The sequence below is a fragment of the Phoenix dactylifera genome, unplaced genomic scaffold (assembly GCF_009389715.1).
Source record: "Phoenix dactylifera cultivar Barhee BC4 unplaced genomic scaffold, palm_55x_up_171113_PBpolish2nd_filt_p 000527F, whole genome shotgun sequence".
In the NCBI taxonomy this organism is placed as follows: domain Eukaryota; kingdom Viridiplantae; phylum Streptophyta; class Magnoliopsida; order Arecales; family Arecaceae; genus Phoenix; species Phoenix dactylifera.
In genome coordinates, this window is record NW_024067937.1 from 143,136 (window position 1) to 168,562 (window position 25,427).

Consider the following 25,427-nt stretch of genomic DNA (forward strand, 5'->3'; position numbering starts at 1 on the left):
GGCCCCAGTATTGTCACAAAATACAGGCACTGGACCATCAATGGAGGGTGTCACTCCAAGCTCGGTGATGAACTTCCGCAACCATACAGCTTCCTTGGCGGCATCAGATGCTGCAATATATTCTGCTTCACATGTAGAATCTGCCACTGTATGCTGCTTGGAACTCTTCCAGCAGATGGCCCCACCCTTAAGAGTGAAGATATATCCTGACACGCTCTTGCTATCATCTTGATCTGACTGAAAACTTGAATCAGTATATCCCTCAAGTTTTAAGTCAGAATCACCATAGACAAGCCACTGATCTTTAGTATTTCTCAAATACTTAAGGATGGTTTTTACAACCTTCCAGTGGTTGCTACCTGGATCAGACTGGTATCTGCTCACTACTCCTAGTGAGTATGCCACGTCTGGTCTAGTACATGTCATGGCATACATTATAGATCCCACTGCCGAAGCATATGGAATTCTATCCATACTCTCTCTTTCTTGAGGGGTTGTCGGACAATCCCTTTTAGAGAGGTTAATTCCATGGCCCATCGGAAGATAGCCTTTCTTGGAATTAATCATACTGAACCTCTTCAGTATAGTATCAATATATGTGGATTGGGATAATCCAAGCAATCTTCTAGATCTATCTCTATAGATCTTCATCCCTAGGATGTAAGATGCTTCTCCCAAATCCTTCATGGCAAATTGAGATGATAGCCAAACCTTTATTCCTTGTAATGCAGGAATGTCATTCCCGATTAAAAGAATGTCATCCACATACAAAATAAGGAATATAATAACTGAACCATTTGCCCATTTATAAATGCAAGGTTCCTCTTCATTCTTAATGAAGCCATATGTTTTGATTACCTTATCAAAACGTATATTCCAACTCCGTGAAGCTTGCTTTAATCCATAAATGGATTTTTGAAGCTTGCACACTTTAGACTCATCTGCAGATGTAAAACCTTCAGGTTGTATCATATACACTTCCTCCTCTAAATCTCCATTTAGAAATGCGGTCTTTACATCCATTTGCCAGATTTCATAGTCTAAATGTGCTGCTATCGCAAGCACAATCCGAATGGACTTGAGCATTGCCACAGGAGAAAACGTCTCGTCATAGTCAATACCATAACGTTGACGATAACCCTTGGCAACCAAACGGGCTTTATAGGTCTCTACCTTTCCGTCTGCGCCCCGTTTCCTTTTGAATATCCACTTACACCATATGGATTTAATTCCTTCGGGTGGGTCAACTAATGTCCAAACATCATTGACCTTCATGGATTCCATTTCGGATTGCATGGCTCCAAGCCATTTATCAGAGTCATACCTCTGCATTGCATCCATATATGTGATCGGATCCTCATCGTTTTCATCAAGTTCGATAGGATCCCCATCCCGGACCAAGAAACCGTAGTATCTGTCCGGCTGACGTGGTACTCTATCCGATCGCCTTAATGGTGCATCTAATATGGGTTCTGGATCTAATCTAATCAAATCCGACTCAACTGGTTCAGTAGATGGTGTCGGATCTTCTACATGTTGAACTTCTCTAAGCTCAACATTAGAGCTATTTGTTCCTTCACCAAGGAATTCCTTTTCTAAGAAAATTGCTCTATTGCTTACGAACAACTTTTGTTCTTCAGCAAAGTAGAAGTAATATCCTTTAGTTTCTTTAGGGTAACCAACAAAGAAACATTTGTCAGACTTGGGTTCAAGTTTGTCTGTCTTCAAACGTTTGACGTACGCCGGACACCCCCAAATCCTAAGGTGAGAGAGCATCGGCTTACGTCCAGTCCACATCTCATGTGGTGTTTTATTTACAGACTTACTTGGAACCTTATTTAGAATATAGCAGGCTGACTCAAGAGCATATCCCCAAAAGGATATGGGCAGATTAGCAAACCCCATCATGGATCGAACCATGTCTAACAGAGTTCGATTTCTCCTTTCTGACACACCATTATATTGTGGTGTACCAGGAGGAGTCCATTGGGAGAGAATCCCATTTTCTCCTAGATATGTCAAAAATTCACTGGAGAGGTATTCACCTCCTCGATCTGATCGAAGAGTTTTAATACTCTTCCCAGTTTGTTTTTCTACTTCATTACGATATAATTTGAACATTTCAAATGATTCAGATTTATGTCTCATTAAATAGACATAACCATACCTAGAAAGGTCGTCTGTAAACGTAATGAAATATGAATACCCACCTCTAGCATCTGTGCTCATTGGCCCACATACATCATAATGTACAAGGGTCAATAAATCACTGGCTCGTTCACCTTTTCCGGTGAAAGGTGATTTGGTCATTTTACCAAGAAGACATCACAGGTTGTCAATGATTCACAATCATTAACATCAAGGATTCCCTCTTTACTTAATCTGTTCATCCTATTCTTGTTAATATGACCTAGCCTATGATGCCAAAGGTAGACATCCGTGACATTATCTATTCTAGGGCGCTTATTGGATTTATACATTACATGAACAGGCTGTGACAAAATGTAAATGCCATTACTCAGAATTCCATTCATTACAACAACACCATTCCAAATGACATTGCAATAATCCTTTTTTATTGATATTTCATAACCATTTTTGGCCAAAACGCCTACAGAAATGATATTCAATAGAAAACTTGGACAATAGTGACAATCACTAAGGACATTTACATGAGAGCTGAATTCAAGTTTAAGAATTCCTAAAGCTAGAACTGGAACTGGTCTTCCATCTCCAACATTCAGGAACCTTTCTCCTTCTTCAAACCTCTTACTGACTTGTAGCCCCTGCAACGAATTGTAAATATTAAAAGGACTACCGGTATCCAATACCCAGGTCGAATTATCACAAATAGAAAAATTGCAAGGTGTTATCATATAAGTACCTTGATTGGCAACTGATTGCCCACTTTTCTTAGGCCGGTTCGGATCGAGGGATGCAATGTAAAGAGGACAGTTCCTCTTCCAATGTCCTTGCTTCTTGCAGAAGAAGCACTCCGCCTTGCTCTGATCAGCCTTTTTATTCTTTTTCTGACTAGGCTGAGCATGGTGCACCTGTTTCTTTTGGATTTTATTTTTCTTTTTCCCTTTCTTAAAGGAGCGACCCTTGGATGAACCTCCCACTAAATTCACCGTCTTCTTAAGAAGTTGGTGATCTTCTCAAACGTCTGTAGTAACCCCAACAATTGGTGATAATTCACTACAGGTTTCGTCATACGAAAATGAGTGAGAAAAGGACGGTATGATCCAGGCAATGAGTTTAGTATGGTATTCTTCCCCAATTGATCATGAAGGGGAAAGCCAAGAGAGCTTAGACGCTCGATCAACTCAATCATGTACAGTACATGATCAGTTACCGAGGTCCCATCTTTCATTCGGGCGCTGAAGATGGCACAACTAGTTTTGTGCCTCTCAACGTCGTCAGGAACCCCGAATGATTCATTCAACACTTGAATGATATCTTCCGGCTGCGTATTCTCAAAACGCCTACTAAACTCATCACTCATTGCTGCCAACATGATGCATCGAACAGTGATCCGGTCACTGAGCCACTTCTGATAAGTGTCTCTGGTCGATCTTGATGCATTAGCAGCGGGCTGCTCAGGTGCTTGATCCGTTATCACATAAAGGATCCTCTCATGCTCTAGCACTATGTTCAGTTTCCTATGCCAATTATTGAAATTTGGACCAGTCAACTTGTCATTGTCCAACAATGAGCGAAGTGATAAATTAGTGGCCATTTCTGCATAAAAAGAAAATTTGGCTATTAGTATATGAATTGACTAAACACAGTAGACCTGGACTTTAGTCTAAAGATATTTCCACTATTTTATACAAATTGGTAGCCTCTACCTCTAATTCGAAAAATTACTCCTAATTCTTTAGTGGGCACTAGAACCCAATAGATCCCATATAGGCCCGAGTGTGGCTCGGCCAACCCATATGCACCTATTGGTAGGTTCTTAACCAATTGCTTCACCAAGCAACTTCTAGTGATGATTTTGCCCTAGGTTTTTCCGGCAGACGTGTGGCGCCTCCACCGAATACCCTAGTCAGGTCCAACCATTAAATGATAGGGTTAAGTCTAATCAACTAATAGACGACCAAGCCCGAGTGTGGCTCGGCTCACCTGACCGCCTATTGAAGGTACACTTAACTCATCATATATTGAATGACAATTCCAATGCTTGATAAGTACCAGGCGTGTGGCGCCTCCAATAATTATCAAAATATTGGACCCATTATCACCCAACTTAATGGGAGGCTATGACCTAGTTATCTCCATAACCATTTTATTTTAAGGACCTAATAATTTTAGAGGATTTCATAATTAGGATAGATGAGAAGATCCGGTTAGTCTAATTTCTCCCACTGACTTCACCAAATCAGATTAGACTCAAACTGGTTAAGGAGACACCTAAATCAGTCATACTGATTTTCCTTAAGGCATGGGCTAACTCGAATCATTAAGTGATCCAATCAAAATGTGATTGACCATGTCGGCCAGGTAAGTGAGATCGGTGGAAGGGATATGCCATTAACTCGACAAAGACGAATCAGTGCGAGTAGCTCCCAATTAAAAACCACCGGTCAAAACTGCCAAACTTACCTTAGACACCGACTGGTTAATCAATTTCGATTTGATTACTCAAATGACTCGGGCTACACCTCTAAGCCTAAATCAAGTTCCATCTTGGTCTAATCAAAGACATGGAATTGATCAATCTACAACTATTGTATTTAACCTAGAGTTTCCTTGACCTAATCTAGTTACTACTTAATTAGATTTGATCAATTAACTCTAATTAGACCATGTTTGATTCTAACCTTAGGTCTAACCCAATCCTAAGAACTTGATTCAAGCTAACCCATATGCCCAAAGAATTATGCAATGTCAATTAATTGAGTTACAATTCTATTTCATAACACTTAATTCTCAATTAAGTTTAGACTTATGAAAGTTTTGATCATTGCATATTTCTTTTTAATTACATATTAATTACAATCTTTCAGTTCTTAAAACACATTTTCAGATCTGAGTTTTTGTAATTAATCACATATAATCAGATTTAATTCATGTTTAAGTCATTATGTTTTATGTTCATGCATCACATATACATAACAACATGAATTAATACAAACAACATACATCTTATGTATTTGTTTTTTCACTTTTATTTTCAGATCTGATTTGTTCATTAAAATCAGAGATCATATGAATCATAAACTTTATTTAGATCTAATCTAAACAATATTAAAATCACTTTTAGATTTATTCATGTTACTAATCCTAACATAAACATGCATCATATGCATCCAAAATTTCAGATCTACTTAATCATGCATAATCAGCAATTAAATCAATCATAAAAAGCACTTTAGATCTAATCTAAACATGTTAATGATTTCAGATTTAATTGCAAGAATTAAAACATAAAAGTTTAAACATAAACCTGGCTCTGATACCACTGAAAGTGAATCCTAGGTTCTTCGGTGTTTAGCATGCTGAATTTTTTTTTTTTTTGAAAACCATGGCTGAACCTGATCGGGTTGCCTACGTACCCCTTCATAAGGGGGATCAAGCCATACGTAGTTCTTTTTAAGTTTTAAAACGCAGCGGAAAAACCGAATCAAACAATTTAATTCATGCATGCTTACAAGATCAAATCTAGAAATCAGCACCTTAAGAACATATAGGATTATGCCGGAATCGTTTAAACAATTATGCTAAAACTTTTATGCATGATTAACTATCAGATCTGAAACTTAAGAACTCTATTCCAATTAATCTCCGAATATCCATCGAATGGATTCTGGAGATATCTCCGTGAGGAGCCCCAAAAGAGGGTAAAACCTCGGGGAATTGGACCTAGACCTTGACACCATAATAAATGATTAATGCTAGATTAATACCTTTTATGATGGATGAAAGTTGTGAATCTGATTCTTGACTTCGCAGCCACGCACACGAATGGCCTCTACGAGAAGTACACGCGAAGTCCTGAAGGATCTTCTTCCGCAACAGTGCTAGCAGCTGCAGAACACTTGAAAGCTGAAATCTGCCCGCCGGGATTCAATCAACTCTTGATCAATCGTCTTGAAGCAGATAGAGATGAGGTTTGTAAGGGAAGTAGAGGACTCAGATCTGATCTTGAATCTTCTAGATATTCACCCTGAAAACCCTATCTAAAATGGAGAAGAAGAGGAGGAGGAGGCGGGTGAGGAAGAAGGCTGCAATGGATGTGTTTTTGGTGCCCATGTTTGACCCCTTTTAATGGCCTCCAAATTTTCATTCAAAATTCGAAATTTATTTTCAGAAAACCTCTTTTAGTTGGTACATGCAAAGGAATAGGAACAACCCAAATCAGATCTCAACCAAATCTGATTTAAATTCAAATTTTAAACACATGTGCAAGAGGAAAGGAATTTGAAATCCATGCGGCAAGGTAAAACACTTCATAATTTCGAAATCACCTCTTGAAATTCGAATTTAATCCATTCAAAAACTCAGACGCCACCTTGGCTGATGGTTTGAGTGATTAAAATCATTTAACACATTGCTTAATGTTTGAATTTAAATTCAAATAACAAACAATGTCGCCATGTGTCAAGCAATGGGTCCATGTGCCATGCAATAATTTTGGTTTATTTAAAATTCATGAAATCCAATTCCATGTCACCAATAATTGCCACATCATCTGAGCCTAATCCCCTTGGGTTGCACCTAATCAAATTTGGTCAAACCCGAATTAAAACAAAGCAATTTGGTTGAACCCAATCTAATCAGGTCAGACCCTGATTGAGCTCAAATTGAATCCAATTCAATTTTGGCTCATGCAAACTCAATCAAATTGAATTATTACTTTGTGTTGGACCTAATTCAATTAGGTCAATCCCAAATTAAGAACAAATTAATTTAAAATTAATTTGATCAGCTTAAGTCCTTTTTGGTTCTGACCTAATCCAATCAGTTCAAAACCCTGATTGAGCCCAAACTTGAATCCAATTCAATTTGGCTCATCCTTAGCACAATTACTCAATCAAATTGAGTTTATTAGTAATTTAATTACTAATTAATCCTTCAATAATTACTTTAATTATTTTATAAGATAATTTGCCAATCAAATTGACCAAATTACTCCTGAATGATTCTTAATCATTCATCAGCTTTCTTGATCAATCAGGAATCTTCTATGCGTGTGACCTCATAGGTTCGAACCTAAGCCGGTAGTATAGGAACAATTTTCTACACTAATCGATGTGACCATCTAGCAATGGTACCCGACGTCCGGATAGGTCGAATATATGCGAAGCAAATATTCTGGAACCCTGAACTATGGTTACTGTATAATTCAATCTCTTTGACTCCTAATGCCAGGATGACTTAGAGCTCACTGTCAACCCTATAATTAGTACATCCATTATGTGATTAACTTTAGATATCCCATGACTCCTCACTGGGATTACCCTGGCCAAGGTTTTGCTAAATTAATCACAAGATATTATCTCCTGTTTTCAGGAGGGGTCAATTCCATCTTGACTCACAACTGACTACGCAAGTACTTGACTGCACCCAGTGACCTTCTGTCACTGAATTAGAAATTCAGGTAGTCCGGTACCAAAGTACAATGAGTTGCTTGCTAGTCACAGGTTGCGGTCTCAGGTCAGAGGGCCAAACTTATACCCATATCCACTCGGAACATCTCTCGACAGTAGAGCGTTCCGGAATTGGTCACGTTTAGTGAAATGTACTTCTACACTTCACTTGTGTGGCATACCAGTGTCTCCACACTCCTTGGTTAAGAGGACAACCAACGTATATGTCACACAACGACCTAATCTCGATAATGTTGTCGTCCTAGTAACAACATATCATTTCGTCGCAAACAAGTTTAAGGACTCAAAGATAAATCCTCCTTTATCATAACATAAGTCCTAAGGACTTCATCATATAAGAGTTCATTTGAAGATGAAATGATGAATAATGCCAAATAACACTTTATTAATTTGTCAATTCATTTACAAAATTCAATCATCAATATGCTGACGATTGACATTTAGGATACAAATTCCAACAATTTTGACTGTTTCTTCGTGGTTGCTACGAAGTCCAGACTTTAAAACCAATCCAATTCATTTTCTTTAAATTCTAATCAGCGAGTACTAAGTATTTGGTTACCTTCCAATTAAATGCTGTCACCTTCTTTGGACTGAGGCAATTCTTGCTGCAGCATGAGGACCTACAAATCCACATTTAATCATTCCGATCCCACCCTCCAATTGGTTCTTGCGAGCTCATCCGTGAAGCCTTTACGGAGATATTTCATGCAGTTCCTAAATATTTCTGACTCACCTAAAGATTTTCATGAGCTATGGACAGATTGGATGTAAGTTCTTGAAGAAATCCTGTCATCTAGCTAGGTTAGATGACACTGATGGCAATCATTTGTTAGCAAGCATTGTTGGAGGAAGAAAAGAATTTTCTTTAATACTAAGAAAACAGCTGAACTTTTGGACACCTTTTTCCCTGGCCAAAGATTGGATCAGAAGCTCCTCTGTGAAAGATCTTAGGAAGATTTCTCCCCCATTTATAATTGCAACTTGTTCTAGTCTCAATGGTAGAAGTATCTTCTCTCTTCCCTCCCATTTTTCACCCCTAGGCCAGAGGCTCCTCTGGAAAGATCCTAGAAAGATTGCTCCTCTGTTTACAGCTGCAACTTGTTCTAATCCTAGTGGTCTCAGTGGCATACGCCTCTCTCTCTTCCCTCCCATTTCACCTTTCTTTTATCTACATGTACTACTTCCATTTTCTGAAATGAAAGTGATTAGGTTATGATCTAGTCTTAAAAAGGAGTAGGGAGACATGCACTACAGTTTGTTTCTCAAAATATTGCATGCATAGTATTTTATAGATGATTCATTACTATCAAGACTCATAACTTGCTTATCTAATAAATACCTAAAAATCCAAAGTAAATTAATCACATAAATAATGCAACAGAAACTTCCGCCATATTTTGGTATCACTGTCATTCCAGTGGGTTTAGGTTGTATCTTTCGCACCAAAGAATGATTCACCTTGTTTCACAATGTCAACCACCGCACAACGGCCGCTTTAAGATCTGTGCCATTGGATCGCACAACGGCTGCTTTAAGAGCTGTGCAGGTGGAGGAGAGGCTAGCATTTAGAGCGCTTTGAGAGCTGTGCAATGCACAATCCCATGGTTGATCTTGGGAAAACAAGATCAATCATTCTTACGCAGGAAAGATACAACCCGATCCCCATTTCAGTTGAGTGAATTGTTTTGCATGTCCCTGCACAGATCTTAGTATACCTCAACCCATGTGCATGACAGCATCATACTCAAAAGTTTGAGGAAGCCCCAAACCTTCATGTCTGACCCCAGTTAAGCCACTGACCTAACAATAGCTGCCGGTTCAAGAAATAAAAGGCCGGAAAATAAGAAGCGTTGACACGCAGGAAACCTAACTTTCAAAACCATAGGCCCAAACGACTGGTAGTTCCAGGAAGGGCCTTCATACAGCCATGAATGAATGCTTCTCAACGATTGTCAAGCTGCTCTTCCTTCAGTTCTCCCAACAATTCATCATCTGTCTCAGGATTTTGGCTTCCTTCTTCCCCCAGGTGCAATTTTGAGGATCCCAAATATCGGGATCGCTTCCTTCCCTGTCGGTATGTCTTCTCACTATACTTTCTTTTGTTCTTCATTTTGTTATCTTTACCTCATTAACATGTGATATCTTCAATCAGATAATTGTTTCTTCATAGACTAGAATTCCGTGAAACAACGGAAAGCTGCATGCAGTTCACTGACTTCTGTGCATTCATTAAGCACGTCTAATCTTGTTTGTAGATGGTGTTAAAGAGTAGAAGCAACAAGTAAAAGAATGGACGGACTAATATCAAAACTCAGTTCCCCAGAAATCAACTCAAAGCATTGAACATGGATGATTTTCTGAAGCAATAATTGTCGAAAAAAGTTAGCAGTTCAACATGAAAGGTTAAACCAGAAGAAACGTTGTGTATTTCTAATTACAGAAAGAATATTATACAGAACATACATGCAATGATTCACAACTTTACAGTCTCCACTAGAACAAGCATAACCCTCTAAACCAACCTTACATCCAACGTCCGAGACTCATTCTCTTTTCTACATTCTTGCTTGTTACTTCTATATGGAAACATAGGCTGTACAGAACCTAACAAGTTCCATTTTTGATAGACTGAAAGAGCACAAGCTACACAGCATTGTAATCCCTGAATCAATGGATAGGATGGTATTGTGTGATGCCACGCTTAGGTGGTAGCTTCCTCAAGATGAAAAGGACCAGAGCTGAAGGAAGAATTTCCACCAGCTGCAAACATTGAACAAATAACGTCAAAGCACTGAAATGCTAACTATGAGATAATATATAATGGAGAAAGAAATTGAAACGATTGAGTTCCATCAGATTACAAATCAAAAATCTGCATTAACTGGAGATGAACTAAAATTCTCCAAACTTGCTAGACCCTACTGGATCAAACAACTTAGCTGGATCTAACTTAGACTAGCACAACCTTATTATGCCAAGTCTGAGTCAGGCTGCATCAAGATCAACCAAACCCAAACTACGTACATCCAAAACCGATAACATGCTTCAAGGGTGAGACACAGAAGTTAAATATCATCTAAAGATCCCATTGCAAGAGCAATTAGCCCTTTGTAATGAACAGTTCCTCCCATTACTCATCCCCAAAAAGGAGAGAGCATCTATATATTCTAGGCATATATTCACTAATCTAGTAAAATTCAATCGATCATCTAAGGTTGTCACTAAGTACAGCTTAGATAGAATACCAAACCTGTCAAGTTACTTCCCAATAGATTATGATAACAGCAAGATTGAATAATTCACCAAAAAAATGTCTACAAATTCAAATGCTTTTTCACAAAGTTAAATGCTCACTTCTACACCAACTTTCTAAGCATTTAAGATCAGAAACTACTCCAAGTATTCACATGATTCACTTTTTCTTAAGATACACACTTCACAAAGTAAAGGAATTTGCATCCTCAAATGATGAAGTTACTTCAGTAATATTCTAGATCATGTTTTTGATGATTCACAATTAAAGATTTCCTTATTTACACCTAATTTTAGCGACATAAAACTACAATGGTTACAACAGAATTAAAAATAGTCAAGGACCAATATCTTCAAAAACAAATATATCATCAAACATCTGCATACTGTAAAGTAATAGCCACCTATATGTATCTCAGTTAATGTTAGTATTTCAGAAATCCTAGCCACCTACCAGGTTCATTCAAAAACTAATAGCAGCAACAATGATATGTAATTACGTTCGTTGTAATACATGATGTATCTCTAACATATTATAATATTCATAAGATATGCTTTGATTGGCAAACACTTAAGTTGGGGGAAACAATCAGGCTACCATGTAATTATTGTTCGTGCCAAAGTATCAAACTATTACTTAGCGACTTAAAATGAATCGGAAGTTGAGAGAAAACATGAAATTTGGAAACTCTCTCATGCATAAGAAGTCTACATGCATGTGGCAGTTATTAGATGAGAAGTTAGTAAAATGGTAGTTTCCAATTTATAGAAGAAACAGCATTAATCAACTTTTTTATAACTAAAACCTAAATAATTTTATGAACTTCCTTAAATCTAATAATCTTTCCTTGACTTATTGCTTTCTTGTCATTCTGATAACTTTTAGTTGACTTATTGACATTAAAAGAATCCAGATAAGTTTCCCTATAGTCTTAGAAAAAGGCTGCTATCACCAACAGACTGGGGAAGGACAAGTATAAGATGATTTAAGAGAAACAGTCTACCCACTAAAGGCATTAAAGCTCAATCAATTATCAAAAATTATACGCATATACATGGAGCCTAGTCCCAACCATTTGACACTTGCTTGTGAATCTTTCAACAACCTACCCTTCATTCCCAATACATGATATATTTAATGACATTGGAAGCTTTTCTACATCCCTTTTCAAAGCTTCCAACCTATTCTCTGCCCCTTTACAAGCCTAAGCACCTATCCTTATCTAACCTTCTAGGATCTTTGTTGCACAAGTCCATCCAAAATAGGTTCCCATCATTGTTCCAAACTCATAAAGCCTGTACTCCTCATTTAATAATCACATCCTCATTCCTGACTCTATCTTCCTAGATTAACCACATATTTGCCTCAGCACTCCAATCAGTCACTGACACACCATATTGCCGAATGTCTTAAACCACACAACATATTGGACCTCATTGTTCAATGAATGTTTCAACTAAGGTTCACCGTCTCGGTATTAAACCCATACTAGTACCATCCTACAATACATCAGGTACGATATGATACCGACCGGTACAGCAAAACTTGATTTCAACAAACGAGCCAAATCATGAGTTATCACATCCAAAAGCACCCCTCCACTTCGCATCTAATTGAATATTATTCTATCATATATGTATTATGCCATAAAAATCTCACCGTTTAATAGATTCAAGATGAAACTGAAGCATCATTTCCATTGAAATTGAAATTGCATTTCATATATTATGTTTATGTCCTATTCCTTCTCCAAGGCCGCCTCCACAATTATAGTCTAACACAAACCAAGTTTTGTCTAATCAACTAAAACTACATAATATACAAACTAAGGTACCTCTTCTTACATATCAGCCATAAGTTCATTTATAATGTATAAAGATAAGTGAACTTAAATGCTGCCTAGTTATCATGCATGTTATAGAAATTTCAGATGATCAATAAATGCATTGAGCTTGTTAACATCAAGTTGATCCATAAAGCTGATCCATGTAGAAGGAACCAGATAGGACTTTTAGGATAAGTTTCAATGTTCTGAGATTAGCAATAACTGCAGCATTTTGAACTTCTAGTTCCTCATTACTTCAAGATATCATTCACTAATAGATGTTTTATGAAATGTAACATGGATTGGACCCATACCAAGTAGAATAAGAAGTTCAGAATCGGATGGTTCAGAACGTCAAGTGAACTTAAATGCTGCCTAGTTATCATGCATGTTATAGAAATTTCAGATGATCGATAAATGCATAGAGCTTGTTAACATCAAGTTGATCCATAAAGCTGATCAATGTAGAAGGAACCAGATAGGACTTTTAGGATAAGGTTCAATGTTCTGAGATTAGCAATAACTGCAGCATTTTGAACTTCTAGTTCCTCATTACTTCAAGATATCATTCACTAATAGACGTTTTATGAAATGTAACATGGATTGGACCCATACCAAGTAGAATAAGAAGTTCAGAATCGGATGGTTCAGAACGTCTAGGTTTGCAGCTTTATCCAATGCATTAAAGCACATCTGTGAAACAAGATTTGGAATTAGTAGAGGTAATTACATCAACAGCTAAAAAGTGAGGCATGCTTCGCCAAACATAGTCGCCAGAACATACTACAAATTACGCAAAAAGTATAGCACTTACCATTATACATCTCACCAAGAAACAGGAGAAACATATGGTGGTCACATAACCAACCTGTTAAACAGGGGGGGTAAAGGCAATGCATTAAATAATAAATCAGGAGCTAGATGCTCTAAATGAAAAATGCTTTGCTATCCACAGTACAACCAAAAGTACCTCCTGTAATTTTTTGCGTCTCCCTTTTGATTCAACAGGGAAGCGTTGCAACATCAGAAAGAGCCTAGCAGCGACAATGAAAGTGAATATGAAAGACACAAGTTGCATAAATACACAGATTATAATGTGCAGTACATACACTGAAATTTTTAAATTATGGAGTGTCAAAACGTATGGATCCCTGGAAGGATACTAACCATACCAAGTATCAGTTAAGAGCAATCTTTCGGAAAAAGGAATCAGGGCGCTTTTGTTTAGGGGTCGGGGGGTGGGGAGTCAATCTTCTATGGTTTGCTAATATCTGTATGATTTGAAGGGCTCTAAAATTGGTTATTTGATATCAGTGATTTGGTGGATGATCATGTTTTAACACTTCTAGAACATATGATTGTATAAACTCATTACAGTAAAATACAGTCCTGTTTCCATTTATGTTGCGACCTAAATATGCACTACAAAAAGGCTGAAGCTGGCAAATTTAGCAACGCATGAGTTAGGAAGCCTAAGGACCCTGAAACAGTCAGCAAACAAAATTTTAAGGGGAAAAAATAACTATATTTACAAGGAGAACAAAAATGAACTGCAAGGAGAGTAACAACAAAGTCAACATAAGCAACAACTTTCAGTTTGGTTGTTGTACTTGCTAAGCATACCTTAACCATGTGTTCAGAATGAGATCTAAACTAACACAAGGGCTAGTTATGAGAATTATAAAAAAAAGAAGATAGCTATGAGATAAATGTTAAAATCAACCGAATTAGTTAGAATCGTTAGATAGACAAATATCATAAGCATCTCACCTCCCCCCATAGAGAAGAAACCCAAGAGCAGCAAATAACGAGACACCTGCCAATATACATATGTGAACATTATTATAGGTTCAAAAGTATATAGATGATTTTTTAATTAAAATAATAGAAAGCCAACAAATTAAAACTGCACCTGCAAAGAACATCTTTGATAAGATGAGAACAGCTCGAACAGGCTTCCACCACAAAAGCAGCCACAGAGCTATCTGCAGAGTACTACTTCAATCACTCAAAAAATACAAGCCAAATGGTAAAGACCACATAATCTTTCCAAACCATGACAGATCAAATAAATAATAAGTAATCTAGGCACAGAAACAGCCTGAAAGTATACTGTAAAGACTGCAATTTTCTTATATAACTTAATTGATGTGTCGACTCAATTAGTTATTTGTTTTCTTCTACATTAACATCAATGAAAGCCACTATTATCTGCATCAACATGACATAAGGAAAAGATACTTTTTTTATACAACTTAATGGATTTGTCAACCCATTCAGTTATTTGTTTTCTTCTCAACTAACATCAACAAAAGCCACTATCATTTGCATCAACATAACACAAGGAAAAGATTCCCTAAAACCCAAGTTTTAAGTTCCCAGATTACCAGACTGGCTTCAGCTGTCATGGTTTTGTAGTATCACTCAGTTTTATCCAAAGCCCGTTTGTTTTAGTTTGGTTTCGGTTAAAACCAACACATAAAAAGGCTTGTGTATCCTTCACTCAGTCTTTTATCCCTTTCTTGTTTTTCTTTTCACTTTCAGGGAAAACATGCCATGGTACATGGAATCAACCTCATAGAAACATTTTAATAATATATAGCATAGGAAATTTGCAAATTTTCAGGAGGCCTGGATTCTATATATATAAATAAGTAAATATTGAGAAGTGTAAATTTTTCAACCATATCTCTGTAAAATTGGTCAATATTTAGCAGAATCTTTCATCCACAAATGTCCAAATCTGGAAAACGGACTAGTTGAAAGAAATACAGATTTACTTTTTAACCGATAATTTCTTATTTTAGAACTTCAACACATGTATATTTTTTTTATGTATGAAGCATGTTGGATGTGTTCATTATCAAATTCTATAGCCATTCTTGTGGGTACATGTTGCCATGGTTATTTGCTTTCCCATAAGAATAAGAGGTGACACCAAATAGTAAATATTGTAGTGATTCATATTTCAACAGTCACTCTTACTATTGGAAAAAATACTTTAAATCAGCTGATTCATGTTTTCTAGCTAACAGTACCATTACAATGAAGCCTCGTCTCACTATTTAACGTTGCCTTTATGACAACTCACAAAAGCATTATGTTGTCTAAATGTTATGCTAAAAGGAATTTACTCAAATTTACTCATCATTCAAAAATGCATTTTGTAGGACGCAGATGATATAGTGAGATTAAGCAGCTCAAATGCTATTTTTTGTATGGTAATTACGAGTCTCTTGAAATCTGCACAGAATATTGACTTAACTAACCAGTTTGCTGTTCAAACCATAACCCAGAGCATCTTAATGAAACCCCAGGGGCATTCATTAACCAAGCAAGAGAAACTTTAACTAATTAAATATGTCATTAATTGCACAATCATAATAATGCATGCCACTACCACAATAGGGTTATTAACTTTTAGGAATACCCCAAGTCATTTCTTAACATGTCCAATATTTTCAACTGTCTTATGCGATTTCTCATGTGTTCATCCACCAGCATTAGCTGTCAATACTTGTGAATGCACCCATTCAAGGCTCAAACCCATAATTTCTGATTACTAAGCACGGGGTTATAACCACTGAGGTGAGCCCCAGTTCATAGTTTGGCATAATTTCAGATTCCCCTAAATCTATAGGGCAGCAAATATTGAATCTCAGTTCACTATAACAAAACATAAATGGTATATTTGCAAGTAACAAACCAAATGAAAATTTTAACGATGTTTGCAACTATAAGTTAATAAAATATGAAGATTTAAGTTGCACCACAATTTCAAATTTTGTAGACATATCAACTTTTTGAGCATTATTATATAAAATGATTGACAGATGTGTGCATCTTCATATCATTAATATGTACTGCCACTAAAGAGATGTATCAGATCTCAAGCCTAGCTGTTGAACTAATTGATAACAAGAATAACTAAATATTTTTCGATCATTTATTTCGATGGAAAAAAGTGTTTGAAAGATATCAAAAAAATGTACCTTGCAGAAAAAGTGTAAGTCCACACTCAAAGCATCTTTCTAATCACAATATTGTGACTCCACCTACCACTTCCAAGATTGGAGAAACTATAGCCCACCCATCACCCAAATAATGAATGAAGTTAGTTCATAAAAATTAATCTCTCAGCTACTTTTGAATCTTTCACCTCTTTTTTCATGCATAGGGCTAGAAATGAGCATATATGGGTTCAAGACTTACCAACCAGGCCAGGCCTCATTCACATGGGGCTAGGACAAAATATCAAGGTGCAAAATGATTCTAGACAAACTCTGGCCACTGCATATACTCATTGCCCCTAGAAAAAGCCGTTTGCATGACTGAGCACAAGTAGAGCCTTAGTCAAAAGCTTGCAAGAATTTTACCTCCTACTATTAGAGCACCTACTTCCTTTAGTCTTGAACAACCTCATATTCCACGACCACCTAAAGCAGTTGCCGGGCCAAAGTGATGGAGATCCAAGTTTGTGCCACGTTGCATCATGCTGCAGCTTAGATTTTTATTATATTTGATTATCATTTTTTATGTATTTTTCTTTTATTTTCTGGTTATTTTCAATTTCAATGGGTTATTTTGGATTCTAGGTTGAGATTTAAAGATCTCAATACTTATCTAGGAACCTAACTGCTGTAGCATATTACAATTAATGGCACTGTACATGTTACAGTAATCATGAATAGTAAGTGCGTCTTATTAGGAGCAGTTTTGGATTTTAAAAGAGTTGAATTAGAATTTCTGTTTTGTTATAAAAAGGGGACGCTTAGTGTTTGATATAATCACAGTTTAAGCAGATTATGAATGAAATAATGGAGTCTTCAGTTTTCTTTACTCTTGTAGTGTGAGGTCTTGAAACCCTAAGTGTGACTCCAAGGTTTTAGTATGAGTCCAGTATTATCTTTTCCCTTCTCTTAGTTTTTTTTTCTATGTTTGATCCCCTAGAGACTTATTTGGACTTACTTCCTTGTCTCTTATTCATCTCTTATCGATCTCTATTTTGGGTTTCACATCCCAAAAGATTTTTTTTGGTCATATAAATATCAGATTTTCTTTCAAACTATTCCTGCAAGCACGCGATTTCATATATTTAAATGCATAAATCCTAAAAGTCTCAATTTAACCTGTAGAATCTTAAATTTTAGGTTAGAGAGTAGCTATTCATTAACTATTCTCTTCAAAAATATTATCTTTCTAGTTTAGTTTTATCGAAAACTAAGATCTGCGATTGAATTTCCAGTACATTTCAATCATATCCTAAGCCATTCTAGATCCCCTTCACCTGTCCTACATCACACAGCTTTGAAGCATTGCTTATGTTGCACCATAAACCAGCAGGACCAGAAGCATCAACCTCCTCGAGCCATTGCCCAACCACCTAGGAAGCACGGATGCTTCAAATTACATGTGTCTGTATCAGGTATGTATTTACTGGTACTCATTGATTACTTCTTGAAGACATGGCTGATACTTATATATCTTATTTTTTAAAATTAAGAAAAGAACTTCAAATAGTTCTCAAATATACTTAGAGGTTGTTTGGTTGTTGTGAGTTTTTCTATAACAAATTAATTCTCTGTAAAACAAGTTTCAAGAAAAATAAGGGAAGACCTGTTTTCATAAAATTCATTCTTTGGGTCTTATGAATTGTCAATTTGGGCCAAATAGGTGTTCCAAAAAAACACCAGACAAATATTTTCGTAAAACTCATTTATTTCCAGCTTTTAGTAATCTTAAACTGCTAAAGCTCATCAACCAAGCTTTGAGGTAAGCTATCTAGAAGCATCAAATGTTTAAACAATTGGATATAGTATGCCACAATATGACACGATTGGGTACTCCACTTCGAAGTAAATCGGTAACACCAGCTAAAGTTGTCCAACAATTGGACATTTTTTGTTTAAAGTCTCATCCAGGGAAACCTTAGTTTAAAGTGTTAGATGCTTCAAATGAAATTTCCTTATATTTTAAGTTTAGAGCTATCAAGATTTTCCAGACTCTTCAAGTTTAAGTGTTGTTATCACAATTAATATGTACACTTTAAGCAAAGGGTTGTTATGTTTTCAATATAAAGTTATCATAATTATGTGAACACTTTAAGTGAAAATGTAATTCAAATTAGTTATCAACTTAGGTATCTCAAGACATCTTAAGAAACTTTAAATGAGCCTAGCAGATAACTTGCAAGAATTGTTACTAAGGTATGGCATTTTCCATGTTCTTTGTCTTATCTCCATGGGGACATGATACGACATGCCAAATACAGCATGACACACTGCAAACATGCATCCTTTCATAGCCCACGCCTCATCTAAATTCCTAATCTTAAGGACTATATTAATCATGATTGACCACATATCCTCATTCTCGTACATAATATGGCTGTGCCTCTCATCTTTCATCCATCCAAGATGAAGCCATGGAAAGGAAAAAGGAAAAAATGTGCAAAAATTAAAAAAGGGTTAAAGAAGTGGGATGAGGGAAGAGCCACAAACAAAGAAAAAAAATGAAAAGAAGTGAGAGAAGAGGGAAGAATCTGTACCTTCCTCATCACCACCCCAACTCTAAGACATCCACCACACCTTTGAGCAGTTGGAGCATTCTTCTCTCTCTTTCTTTTTAGCCTAAGCCATAGGAGGCAACTGGACGGGGTGTTGTTCCCAAGCAATGATTAAGGACTTTGGAAAAAGCCCTTTTCCCTAACAGTGATGTTCTTAAGTGAACATGGCCATAGCATTTCTAGTTGTAGAGCCCAGCATCTAAGCATGCGGCCCATTAGCCATAACCCATAAATAAGGCTAAATAGATTTATTCATTAAGATTATGTTAATTTAGTGTTTTTCTATTCTTTCTCCAATTCAGGGCTATTAGGATATAAATTACTTATTTTATCCTGTTAGTTTTGCTAAAATTTTATGTTCTAATATATATACATATATTAATTATATGTCATTGTGTCCCTGTATACACATTTTTTGAGATTGTTGTGTCAAATTCTTCAGGATACTTGGACACTTGATACCCATGTCCCGTGTCCAAGAAACATTGCTCACAAGCACATGGTTATTCCATTAAGTTTTTGTTTGTTAGGCAAACTCTATAATTCTACTTCCACTTTTAAGTTACTCTTCTGAAATAAGCATCAAAACATGCACACGTGTGTCTACGTATGCAGGTAGGTATCTATGGACTGACACATATACATATAAATATATGTACGAATCCACACACATGTCCCTGTGCCTGGATTTTTTGTGGTTGTCATGTCCAACACTTGAGGACACTTCAACACTTAGCAACCATGTCAAGTGTCCAAAAATGAGGGAGGGCATTTTCTTTCTTTTCTTAAAGAATAACCTTTAAAAAGTTATGGTCAATTTTGTAGCCTAACATGTCAACACTAAAATATGAAGGATGCTTTAAGATCTATCGATCTGAATAATGATTAAATGATGAGATTGTCAAAATTGATGCTGTCGTATAATGTGTAGATTGTCATTTTGTTAGGCTGCTACGCTTCATGGATTTTTCTATTTACATATCTAAATATATGCATGTGTATACACACATACATATATGTGCACTATAGCATATAAACATACATATATAAATATATAAAAGAGGATGTATATACATATATGTAATATTTATAAGTATGTGTATTTGTATGTGTATATATGTGTGTGGGTGTGTATAGATAGATACATGTATATATGTATGTATATGTAATTGTTTGCACTCCTCAACAACCTAGAAGGCAATCATGAGCAAGCGCCACGTGGACCAGTCAAAGTGGATGATAGTCACATGACCCTTGCTGGACTGATAGAGTTCGGCTGTGATAATCAAACATGAAGGCACAAGCCAAAGGAGGAAGATTCAGCAATGACATTGACAAGCAAGCCAAGAGATTAAGACTGGGTCGTGATCAACCGCAATACAAGGTGGATGCATTGGTCTCAAGAGTCTCCCAAGGCATAAAAGGCCATTAAAGAGAAACGGCCAACATAAGCCATGTAGGGATAGGGCAAAGAAAGTTTAACGATGACCAAGGCTGATAGAGTATGAATATTGGTCAAACAATTAGTACAAAGTGGCCATTTTCATGGTCATGCAATAGTAGGAAGACGACCGCAATTAGTTACCAAAACTACTACAAGTCGAGACTTGATGCGGATAACCGTCAAAGTGAGCAGTTATTATATTTTAATATAAATAATGGATTTGTACTATGTAATAGGACCCTTCGACATCCAAATCAATGCAATTTATCTTATCTAAGTTCTTAATCTACCAGTAGTTTATACCTTAAGTGCAGTGGTAACTTAAATTAGATTTCTACTATCATAGCCTTATGCTACATCCCTATTCCTTATACAGATCCATCTCACTCAAACGGTAGTATAATAGTGGCAAAAAATTTTGAGGTCAAAGCACCTGGACCCATGGTTGATGGAACCGTCCCGAACCGTTCGGTTCAGGGCGCACCAAGTCGTATCTGCGGCAGACTGGAATGGTTCCGACAACCAAAACGAGAAACTGGGATGGAAGAGATGAAGAAGGAAAGAGAGAAAAAGAGAGAGAGCAGTGAAGGGAGAGGAAAAGGAAGAAAGAGAGGGAAAGTGGCTGTCAGTCGAGGGCTGCGAAGGGCTGGAGAGCCGCGCAGAGGGGCAGAGGAGGGGTTCCACCTCCGGTTACCCTGTTTCTTTTGAAACAGGGGTCCCCGAGGGGACTTCTTTTTATTTTCAAAATTTTTAAGTAAAGTTGAAATCCTTCGGGAGTCTTGTTTCAAATGAAATAGGAAAACCAGAGGCAGAACTTCCGCCGGCCTCCTCTCTCCCTCCCTCTCTCCCTCTTCTCTCGCTCTCTTTTTTTATCTTCGGTTCTCCCTCTCCCCCACCTCCTCTACTATGTCGGTATGGGCCAGCACAAAACAACATAGAAATGTACCGACCCATGCCATCGAAAAACCGGTCTGCACCCCAGTTCCGGCACAGCAATCCTTGCCTGGACCTACAAACTCCTATAATTCAATTACCTTTAATAAAAGACATCACCACCATCTTTTCGGCTAATCTAATACCGATGGCATGCTCGTGCACATATCTACCCCTTGCTATTAGGCTTGTCAACTCTCTCTATCAGACGACCGAGTTTCTTAGGACAAGGAGTTCCTTGGCACACCTAGACACGATGGAAAGGGTGGGAACAGTGATGTATGTAGATATACATATGTGTGCATGACAATCTAGATGTATATGTATTTGTACATATGCATATGCATGGTATATGCATATGTATGTAAATATGTATGCATATTAATATATCTTAGCCATATCATACTATATTCTTCAAGATTTGCCATATCGATGGATTTGTACCGTGTAACAGCTATATCGCATATCCATGTTGATGCTTCTAGCCTACCACAAGCAATCACATAGAAATTAGTTTAACACTACTTCAGAACTTCTGAGCTGTCACCTCCAAAGGGAAGATTCTCACCTCCTTCATACCGTTACCACAGAATATCTTCTCCTACTTTTATCTTTGAATTGACAAGCGAGTTAGTTGATTATATTCTAATACTTAAAATATGCATAAAACCTATTGCATGTACCAAAGATGAACTTGAATGGGATTGAGAAGGATAGTTACTGTACAACCAATAGAAAGGGCCTAAAATGGATAGACAAAGTTTATGGCCAACACCAATTCGAAGTGGTGCTTGACTGTATTATGGAGGAGGACAATGTAAATAGCAATAGTAGACACAATGACAAATGTTGACAGCATGTTTGATAAGTATTTTGCTTGCATTAAGCTAAAATTTTTGGACTTCACTCATTTCCTTTTAATATGAAACTAAATTTAAGAACTTTACTATTGCGCACTCTTAAATTTATCTATTATCAAACTTTGATATAGTTACAATTATTTAACATGATTCGGGGAATATGTTGTTTATAGTGACTTTTAAAGTGTTCTAATATATATCAAGCTACCAATAACCATATATTAAAATTGTCTTGATATATTTTAAGATGTTTCAATTCATAAATGCCCCTTTCTATAATTAATAATGTCATTATGATAGTTCCCTAATTTTGGTTCATAAATTTATTTTTGAAAAATTAAATTAAAATCATGGGTCAATGTACACCTCAAAAGAAAAAAAAAAGACAATTACAAGTTATCCAACTTCAAATCTAATTAACTATTTTAATTTGTAATAAAATTTCCCATTGTATTATCTTATTAATATCAATTTCTAAGACATTAAGTTGTTTCTGGCTCAAAGAAAAAGTCTTTCATAAGTAACAGCATACAAGTTGCATCCATCATGGCATAGAGTTCCATGGATTCATGGATCAAAGGCTCATAAGCCATAGTTAACAATGTGAATGGAGCACCTAAAAAAGTAAAATGTCCAAAAGACTACATTAACCAAAATGATAACAATAGCTCTTAATTTCAGATATTACTTGATTGAGATCTGTCTTAGCTATTAAATCTCCATCTATTTGTTTTCGATGTCAAGTGCCTGGTCCGTAGTAGTTGGAATTTTCTATCTAGAGTAATACACCCACTTCAACATCTTCCTTCCTAGAATCTTGAACCTGCACCTACTTCCTAAGCACTTCCTTGCAAAAAGTGTTTCTAAAATATTCACTTCTCTGCACCCATACCTACATTCCACTCCTAAACTCGCTTCGAATTCTAGCAACTAACATCTAGTCTCCAACATGTTAATTAGTCATCAAATCAATAATTCCATGCCACAAGACAAGAGGTTTGTACAAACCAAGGTCGTTGAAATGAGGAAAAACTAGTTCACCTTCCATGTGTAAATTGGAAAACCTATTGGCAATCCAATTTCTTTGATTGCATTAACTTTCCAGTTTTATCATACAGCTAACTAGCTGTGAGCAAACAGATATATGTATTTGAAAGATATGCTAGTCCAAAGTATATCATTTGATATGCTAATCAACTGTTTACCTGTATAGCATAAACCACTCCATTAATTGTATAGAAAGTTGGCCTAAGCCCATCAGTCGACACGGCACGTGCCTGAACACATTCCAATTCAGAAAAAGGAACTGAGTAGGCATCCGAAATCATTTTAAGCAAAAAGAAACTAAACAAAGAATCCATGATCAGTCAAGATAATCAAAAATGAGCAAGGATGGTTCATCAAATTGAGAAATATCCGACCTGATAATATATTTCAGCCCAGAAGAGTACCAACAGGGCATAGGTTGTGAAGAATGCAAGACCAGGAAAATCAAGAAGAACATGTTGAAAGATCTGAAATGCAACAATATTATAATAATGGCTTGGAAATATTTGGTTCAAATGCTCTGGAACCAGCACATAGTTAAAGTTCATCAAACCTCAGGCTTTATCTGCTGCACATTCCGACGAAAAGCAAAAATAACCGATCGGACTGCAATTGACCGATATAACAGCAGTGTCAACCATAAGCAAAGAAAAATATCCCCAGTGTTGTTTATGGAAAACATGTATTGAAGGATACAAACCGCCATTCACCAAGAAATTCAAGAAATGGAAGACCTTTTGCGTCGTCCAACCATACTCTGGTACTCTACATTCAATTCTAACCAATTGTATCTGCAAGGCACAAAATTTCAGCATCCAAAAGCATAATTTTTAATGGAATTTTCAAGCCTAGGAAAATGAAAGGCCAGTTTTCAGTTTTCACTTTGTCGCAGAAATCGTGAACTTAATAACCCAGAGGAGGAAAAGTGTTCTCATTAAAAAAAAACATGTTTCATGGAAACCCTAAAATTTCCAAGTTTTTCTAAGAAGATTCTTTGAGTGCAAGCATTGAGCACGCTAACCCTAGGTTTCTAGTTTTCTGAACATGAAAAGAATAATCTTTTCAAAAACTGAGGCTTCGAATTAGAAACCCTAGCAATCTGAAAATCGAGGAACAAACAAACCAAACGATCGAATCGAATAACGACAAAGGGAAAGGTAGAGATCCAACCAGAGCCACGGCTCCAACGAATCCAAAGAGGCCCGCTAGTGTATGGTAGATCCGGTCCTGCCACAAAGGCGAGTTGTTCACCTCGTCCCACCAATTCGCCGCGCTCGTAAGCGCCACCGCCGCCACATTCGGCACCACCGACGAGGCCATCGGACCCCGCTGGAACTCCCCCCAATATTTGAAATTCGAATTCCCAGTGGCCGGTCCCTAAAAATTCTCGGATCCGAGAAGCTGGAGAGCCGGAGATTGGAGAAATCCAGGAGACCGATAGAAAGAAAAAAAAAGGACCGAGGAAGGGAAAGGCGAGACGAAACCCGAAAAAAGACGAGAGGGCTGGGTTAAAACTTCAAAAACGGCCTCGGTTTGGATTGTTGTAGCCGATGGGCTGCTTCTAGCTCGTGCGGGAAACGGCCAGATGAGTCGGACAGCCGGCAATAGCCGGTGGGTTGGCTAGGGTAGACCGACACGTGGGAGTCTCGGCAGGGAACAGCTCATTCGATCGAGGTCCAGATTGGCGGACGGCTATGATGCAATCCCACGTTGCCGTAATAATTATGCCACGTTGGAGTAGGGCAGCCCACGGCCGACTAGAACTATCCTACGCTACCTGGGAGGCCCATCAAATTATGAGCTGGGCAATTTAGAATCCAATTTAGCTTTGGATGATGACCATCATAGCATGCTGGGGTTGGGTCAAATCAGAGATTTTTT

At 37.1% G+C, this 25,427-nt stretch overlaps 1 protein-coding gene and 2 long non-coding RNA genes across 4 annotated transcripts; 2 read left to right on the forward strand and 1 right to left on the reverse strand.

The window, feature by feature from the left end:
• Positions 1-8,859: 8,859 nt before the first annotated feature.
• Positions 8,860-14,387, forward strand: LOC103724239. The gene is made up of 2 exons (XR_005508508.1): positions 8,860-9,693; positions 13,706-14,387. It is a non-coding gene; the product is annotated as an uncharacterized LOC103724239 (long non-coding RNA).
• Positions 9,973-25,079, reverse strand: LOC103724238 (tobamovirus multiplication protein 3-like). Its single transcript, XM_008815434.3, has 11 exons — positions 24,717-25,079; positions 24,247-24,337; positions 24,100-24,152; positions 23,921-24,013; positions 23,705-23,776; positions 14,610-14,682; positions 14,468-14,513; positions 13,668-13,731; positions 13,512-13,565; positions 13,313-13,390; positions 9,973-10,379 (listed from the first exon to the last, which is right to left on the reverse strand). The coding sequence occupies exons 1-11, from the start codon at positions 24,864-24,866 to the stop codon at positions 10,287-10,289; spliced, it is 867 nt and encodes a 288-aa protein (XP_008813656.1). The 5' UTR covers positions 24,867-25,079; the 3' UTR covers positions 9,973-10,286.
• LOC120106323 lies at positions 14,665-23,108 on the forward strand. Of its 2 annotated transcripts, none has more exons than XR_005508506.1 (2): positions 14,665-18,122; positions 20,457-23,108. It is a non-coding gene; the product is annotated as an uncharacterized LOC120106323 (long non-coding RNA). The 2 variants fall into 2 exon arrangements; XR_005508507.1 differs by having other exon boundaries at positions 14,666-18,122; positions 20,460-23,108.
• Positions 25,080-25,427: the final 348 nt, after the last annotated feature.

Bases quoted from the DNA above. Each gene is read 5' to 3' on its own strand.
- LOC103724238 (XM_008815434.3), bottom strand. From the start codon at position 24,866: ATGGCCTCGTCGGTGGTGCCGAATGTGGCGGCGGTGGCGCTTACGAGC. The intron at 23,777-23,920 runs GTCGGATATTTC...GAATGTGTTCAG, and splicing joins GGGCTGAAATATATTATCAG to GCACGTGCCGTGTCGACTGA. The intron at 13,566-13,667 runs GTACTTTTGGTT...CCTGTTTAACAG, and splicing joins GACGCAAAAAATTACAGGAG to GTTGGTTATGTGACCACCAT.